The sequence below is a fragment of the Phocoena sinus genome, chromosome 3 (genome assembly GCF_008692025.1).
Source record: "Phocoena sinus isolate mPhoSin1 chromosome 3, mPhoSin1.pri, whole genome shotgun sequence".
NCBI lineage: Eukaryota > Metazoa > Chordata > Mammalia > Artiodactyla > Phocoenidae > Phocoena > Phocoena sinus.
The window spans coordinates 5,942,088-5,949,490 of record NC_045765.1 but is presented as its reverse complement, the minus strand read 5'-3'; the positions used below and the strand labels follow the sequence as shown (position 1 = coordinate 5,949,490).

General features: G+C 46.7%; 1 protein-coding gene and 1 non-coding gene across 2 annotated transcripts; both read left to right on the top strand.

Moving 5' to 3' along the window:
• Positions 1-263: 263 nt before the first annotated feature.
• On the top strand, positions 264-370 carry LOC116752458. The gene has a single exon (XR_004349524.1). It is a non-coding gene; the product is annotated as a U6 spliceosomal RNA (small nuclear RNA).
• Positions 371-3,145: 2,775 nt separating this feature from the next.
• On the top strand, positions 3,146-6,013 carry CD209 (CD209 molecule). The gene is given in 13 exon segments (XM_032625485.1): positions 3,146-3,207; positions 3,358-3,432; positions 3,545-3,583; positions 3,586-3,633; positions 3,933-4,083; positions 4,181-4,263; positions 4,299-4,376; positions 4,621-4,731; positions 4,734-4,771; positions 5,267-5,302; positions 5,304-5,380; positions 5,788-5,807; positions 5,810-6,013. Coding segments are annotated over 13 exon segments (918 nt in total). The 5' UTR covers positions 3,146-3,164; the 3' UTR covers positions 5,929-6,013.
• Positions 6,014-7,403: the final 1,390 nt, after the last annotated feature.

Genomic DNA, 7,403 nt, shown 5'->3' with positions numbered 1-7,403 from the left:
GACATAAATTGTACCAATGTTTTTGTAGGTCAGTCTACCAAGGCAAAAGAAATAAAAGCAAAAATAAACAAATGGGACCTAATCAAACTTATAAACTTTTGCACAGCTAAGGAAACCATAAACAAAATGAAAATACAGCCTACAACTGGGGAGAAAATATTTGTAAATGATACGACCGACAAGGGCTTAAGTTCCAAAATATACAAACAGCTCATACAACTCAAAAACAACAACAAAACAATCCAATCAAAAAATGGGCAGAAGTGCTCGCTTTGGCAGCACATGTACTAAAATTGGAATGATACAGAGAAGATTAGCATGGCCACTGCGCAAGGATGACACGCAAATTCATGAAGCGTTCTATATTTTTGAGTTATTTGTAGTGAGGTGGATGGACGTAGAGTCTGTCATACAGAGTGAAGTAAGTCAGAAAGAGAAAAAAAATGCTGTATGCTAACGCATATATATGGAATCTAAAAAAACAAAAACAAAAACGGTACTGATGAAACTAGTTGCAGGGCAGGAATTAAGATGTAGACATAGAGAATGGACTTGAGGACACGGGGTGGGAGGGGGAAGCTGGGGCAAAGTGAGTGTAGCATCGACATATATACACTACTGAATGTAAAATATTTAGCTAGTTGGGAAGCAGCAGCATAGCACAGGGAGATCAGCCTGGTGTTTGCGATGACCCGAGAGGGGTGGGATAGGAGGATGAGAGGGAGGCTCAAGAGGGAGGGGATATGGGGACATATGTATGCATATGGCTGATCACTTTGATGTACAACAGAAACTAACACAGTATTGTGAAGCAATTATACTCCAATAAAGAATCTATTTTAAAAAAACTGGTTAAATAAAAGAACAAGAGAATTTTTAAAAAAATGGGCAGAAGAACTAAATAGACATTCCTCCAAAGAAGATGCAGAGATGGCCAATAGGCACATGAAAATATGCTCAACATTGCTAGTATTAGAGAATGCAAATCAAAACTACAATGAGGTACCACCTCACAACAGTCAGAATAGCCACCATTAAAAATTTACAGGGGGTCCTCCTTAGTGGTCTAGTGGGTAAGACTCCAAGCTCCCAATTCAGGGGCCCAGGTTTAATCCCTGGTCGGGGAACTGATTCTGCAATACATGTCGCAATGAAGATCCCACATGCTGCAACTAAGATCTGGTGCAGCCAAAATAAATAAATAAATAATGTTAAAAATAAAATTTAGAAGTTACAAATAATATATGCTGGAGGGCTTCCCTGGTGGTGCAGTGGTTAAGAATCTGCCTACCAATGCAGGGGACATGGGTTTGACGCCCTGGTCAGGGAAGATCCCTTCTGCCACGGAGCAACAAAACCGTGGCCACAACTAGTGAAGCTGAGCATCCTAGAGCCCGTGCTCTGCAACAAGAGAAAGCCGCCACAATGAGAAGCCTGTGCACCGCAACAAAGAGTAGCTCCTGCTCGCCGCAACTAGAGAAAGCCCGTGTGCAGAACGAAAACCCAATGCAGCCAAAAACAAACAAACAAACAAACAAACAAATAAATAAAAATGCTGGAGAGGGTGAACTACTATATAAAAAACTACTATATATAAAATAGATAAACAACAACGATTTACTGTATAGCAAGGGAAGTAATTCAGTATCTTGTAATAAACTGTAATGGAAAGAATATGAAAAAAGAATATATATGTACTGAATAACTTGATGTACACCAGAAACTAATACAACATTGTAAATCACTATACTTCAATTTAAAAAAAAGAAGGAAGTATCTATTTAACATGAAAAAAAGGTAGTAACGAAGGAACTGAGGAATGAAAAAGAAATAAGACATATGAAAAACAATAGCAAATGGCAGATAGAAAGCCCTACCTTATCAGTAATTACATTAAATATAAAAGAGTTAAATTCTCCAATTAAAAGGTAGAGATAGACAGAATGAATAAAAATGATCCAATTATATGCTGTCTACAAGAGACTCACTTTATTATTTATTTTTAAAATAAATTTATTGTTCTACTTATTTATTTTTAGTTGCATTGGGTCTACTTGCTGCACATAGGTTTCTCTAGTGTGGCAAGGGGGGGTCACTCTTGGTTGCGGTGCACCGGCTTCTCACTGTGGTGGCTTCTCTTGTTGCAGAGCATGGGCTCTAGGCATGCGGGCTTCAGTAGTTTGTGGCACGCAGGCTCAATAGTTGTGGCACACAGGCTTAGTTGCGGCATGTGGCATCTTCCTGGACCAGAGCTTGAACCTGTGTCCCCTGTGTTGGCAGGCGGATTCTTAACCACTGCGCACCAGAGAAGCCCCAAGAAACTCACTTTAGATTAAAAAAAAAAAGATTGTAACATACACCCAATTGCATCAGATGGGAGACCAGGGTCCATACAGAAATAAATTGGAAGCTCAGTACACAAAGTTTCAAAGTGACTCTCTACAAAATACTTAGTAACTACAAAGGAGAAAAAAGTAACTGCTTTGTGTAGTGGTTAAGCAGGGACTCATGGGTCAACTCCCAGCCCCACTGCTTTTGAGCTATGTGACCTCAGGCAGTTTGCTTGCCCTCTCTGTTTCTCAGTTTCCTCATCAGTAAAGCAGGATCATAACTACCTATCTCATAGGCTGTTGTGAGAACTGTTAGACCACTAGGAAACACACCTGTGGTTAACAAATCCGGGGCTTATTACTTGCTACAGTGAGGGAGAGCACACACCAGGGGGAACAGTGGGCACATGCTTAAGTGCTGTTATTTCTGAGCATTCATCATTAGAATAGGCCATTTATACCCATTACTAGTGCGCTGTATTAAACCTTACAATTACAGTGTGAGGCAGGGTAATTGTCTCATTTCACAGTTGAGGAAACTGAGGCTCTGAGAATGTGAGGCTGAAGGTCCCAGGACTGGATAGGGGTTGGAACAGTGCCTTCTGGCACCAAAATTGACTGCACAGCTTCTGCCCGATCCTAACTGACCTCTCAGTTGTGTCAGGCGCTTTATCCCTCCCCGGATTTTTCTGAGAGGAAGTGTTATCCGCATCCTGTTCCTCATTCTTCCTAAGTTGAGAAAGAACAGATCTGAGGAAGGGCTACAGAGGGAAATAAGTGGGGTTATAAAAACCATAGTTCAGAGAGGAGTTAGAAGACGGCAGAGAGGAAAGGATGATGGCAGAGATGTGTAACCCCAAGGAACCGGGTGGCTCTGGTTAGGCTGGACCCCCAGTCTGGGGTGATGGTGGGGATGACAGGGCTCCAGTGTTTCTGAAGGTGCTTGGGGCCTGGCCTTCAGCTTGCAGTTCTGAGAGAGGAGTCAGCAGGCTTCCAAGTTCAATTGCATGTGCTCTGTCCTATTCAGAGGAGGAGACATTTGGGGGGCGGACATTGGCTGAGAGACATCCTGGACTCCTACGCAGTTTGAGGAGCTCACCAGGTCCCAGAGCGGCTGGTTCAGGAGCAGCGACTGGGGAAGGGGGTGGTTGGGGGTGGGGTGGGACAGGGTCTGCCCCTGAGCCCCAAGCTCTGCCCATCTGCTGGTCCTGCAGGGTGTCTGACCCAGAACCCTCTTGCTTCCCCTGCTGCTCTTCATCTTCACTGGCTTTCTTCATGCTCCAGCTGACCACCCTGGTTCAAGGTGAGTCAGCATCTGTGGATTTGGAGTCCTGGGTCCCTTTGGGTTTTCTCTCTGGGATGGTCTTTGCCCTTTTCCACATTCCCCAGACCTACTAGGGCTGGGGCGTTTGGGCTCCGTGTCACCTTCTGTGTGACCATGGGCCAGTTACTCCCCCTCTCTGATCCTGTTTCCTCACGTGAAATGCAGTGCATCCTCCTCTATGGGGAGCTTAGTTTCCCTGAGACCTTGAAACCGGACTTGGCACCGGGTCAGGGATAGAGTCGGCGCTCATAAAGGGGGAATTCTCTGCTCTGTTGTAGTTTCCAGGATCCAGTTTCTGCAGAGAGATTTGGGGGACCACCACGTGGAGAACAACAGCCTGGATGGGGGGCTGGACGCCGGGTTCCGGAGTCAGAGAGGGGATGGGGCTCCGAGGGAGCATGAGCTTGGACCAAACCATCACCACCAGGGGTGAAGGAGAGAGGGCAGGAGTGGGGGGAGTGGATTGGAGCCCTGCAAGTGGTCCTGGGGGCTGGTGATGTTGGGCAAGTCACTCTCTGAGCCTCAGTTTCTTTGTGTCATGGGCTCTTCAGGTTCCTGTGAGATCCGTACATAATGTTCTCATGGGGCCCTCTCTGCACCAAGCACACAGTAGGTGCTTAATAATTGAGGTCCTCTCCCTCCAGTTGATGTTGCACAGGGGCAGATGCGATCAAACCTGGAGGAGATTCTGCAGCGCCTGACCTGGATGAATGCCACCCTGAGTAAGGGTCCCATGTCAAAGTCACGAGGGAGTCACAGGATTGTGGGTGGGGCTGGGACCCACCTTCTATGGCTGCCACGCTGAGGAGGGCAGGGCAGAGCTGGGTTCTTTCGCATGGATTTCTTGAGGACTGAGCTGACAGCTGAACACAGGGGCTGACCCTAGGTTCCCAAGGTCTGATGCAGGTGGTCTGGGGCCTAGGAGCCAAGTGACCTCTCTGTCCCAACCCCACTCCTCCTTCCCAGCTGGCCTGTGCCGTCCCTGTCCTTGGAATTGGGAATTCTTCCAGGGGAGCTGCTACTTATTCTCCTGGACCCAGAGTGACTGGAAATCTGCTGTCTCCTCCTGTAAGGACATTGGGCCCAGCTGGTGATCATCAAAAGTCCTGAGGAGCAGGTGGCCGGGCAAAGTTCCCCTTGGGGCTGGGCCATATGACTGGTCAACAAACAGCTTTCTGCTGCACTCCTCCTGCCCTCTGAGAGATGGAGGTCCCAGGGAGCAGATGGGGGTGAGGAGGTGAGAGGCATTCAGGGAAGACTTCCTGGAGGAGGAACCATAATGGACTCGGGAAGGTCAAGTGAGAGAAGGAACATGTTTGAGAGGAGCCCATGTCTGGACAGAAAAGGAATTTAGAGTACCCTCGAGACCACACATAATGATATGTCAACTGAGACACAAGTTAACACATATCCACACATGTATGTGTATTAACACACATCCACAGCCTCCATGCACATGTGAAACACATACAACTGAAGTAGGGGCTATAGGCTAGACTGTGAAAAGGAACTTCCATGGGAGGCAGGGGACCATAGGAACGTGGGAAGACATGGGATGCGTGGCATTCAGGGATCTTCCTCCTGATACCCCTCTCCCCACCCCCACCCCCAGAAATTCCTGAAGATTTGGTATGTCAGATATAATAAACCACACCTGGATTGGCCTCAGTGCCACACACAATGAGGGTACCTGGAAATGGGTGGACAACAGCCCCCTCCAACTCAGGTGACCTCCCCGTGACAATGGCCCGAGGGTGTGGGCAGGGACGCCCCTCCTTCAAAGCAGGTTGCTCAGACTGTGGGACTGGAAAGTATCACCTGAGGAGCTTGTGAAGATGCAGAGTCCTGCCTTCATTCTGGGGGTGGAGTGGTAGTGGTGGGGGCCTCAGATTCTGTAAGTCTGGGTAATGGCCCAAGAATCTGCAATTTAACTTTGCCAGAGCTGATGCTAATGGAGGTGGATTCTAACCCTAAACCCACATTTCCAAAACCCTGTCTCCAAACTCCTCACCACCCTCTGGCTGGTTCTTGGCAATTTACTGCCAAAGCCCAGGGACCAGCTCCTCCAAAGGGGGGGCCTGGGGGTGGGCTCTGGGAGGAGTAGGGGGCTCAGAGCTCTCATGGGGTTCACAGCTTCTGGAAAAAAGGGGAACCCACAACCACGAAGATGAGGACTGTGTGGAATTGTACAACGATGGCTGGAATGATGGCAAATGTAGCACACAAAACTCCTGGATCTGTGAGAAGCCCTCGTCTCCCTGCCCAGCCCTCTGAGGGGTCACTGCCTCCCCCCCACCCCACCCTTTCCCGGTTTGCAGAGATCAGGCAACTGAGACATTGCGGTCTGCTGGTTTCTCTCAGGCCCCACCCGTTTCTGTTTTTCCCTTTGGTGAATTCCCATCTCCCTCCTGTACGGAGGTCTTCGAGATCCTGAGGCAGATTCTGAGACCGCCTTATCCTCTAGGACCCATCCCACCATAGGCTATAGACCATCTTTTTTCATCTATGATGGTCTCAGCCCCGCCTCAGCTCCTCCATGACATCCCCTTAATAAAGTCATACATTGCATTATGTGTCCCATTGAACTTATTTTGTTCCTTGCCACTGTTTCAGTTACTATAGGTTTTTTTTTTTCAGTTACTATAGTTTTGATAATCTGTTTGATGTACATTAGGACATTGTCTTTTTTCAATATGTTTTTCTCTACTACTGTGTATTTTATTTCCCAGATACAGTTTTGAATCAGTTTGTAATTTTGGCTGGGAAAGTACACTATACATATATGTATATATATACAATACATATTGTATGTATGTGTCTGTCTAGCTATCTATGTGCTCATTGATTCATGAACCAATTATTTATTCAGGTACTTTATTTTTTCAAAATATAGTTTATGAAGTAAAGTTGATTTACAATGTTGTGTTAGTTTTCACTGTACAGGAAAGTGATTTTATACATATATTTTAAAATTCATATTCTTTTCCATTGTGGTTTATTACAGGATATTGAATATAGCTCCCTGTGCTATACAGTAGGATCTTGTTTACCCATTCTATATATAATAATTTGCATCTGCTAGCCCCAAACTCCCAATCCATCCACCCCCACCCTCCCTCCCCTCTTAGGGTACTTTAAAAATGTAAAGGTTTATGATTTTCTTCATATAAATTTTTTTTCTAATTTTTATTTATTTGGCTGTCTGGGTCTTAGTGGCAGCACGTGGGATCTAGTTCCCTGACCAGGGATCGAACCCTGGGCCCCCTGCATTGGAAGTGTGGAGTCTTTTTTTTTTTTTGCGGTATGCGGGCTTCTCACTGTTGTGGCCTCTCCCGTTGCGGAGCACAGGCTCCGGACGCACAGGCTCAGCGGCCATGGCTCACGGGCCCAGCCGCCCCGCGGCACGTGGGATCCTCCCGGACTGGGGCACGAACCCGTGTCCCCTGCATCGGCAGGCGGACTCTCAACCACTGCGCCACCAGGGAAGTCCGTTGAAGTGTGGAGTCTTAACTCCACAGTCCAGTTGGTTCCCACTGGACCACCAGGGAAGTCCCTAAATTAAAACAAACAAACACATTATTTCTAGGCATGTGTATTAGTTTCCTACTGATGCTGTAACAAATTACCACAATCTTAGTAGCTTAAGACAACACAAATGTATTATCTTACAATTCTGGAAGTTGGAAGTCCAAAATGGGTCTCATGGGCCTGAAATCAAGGTGTCAGTAGGGCCGCCTTCCTTTCTGGAG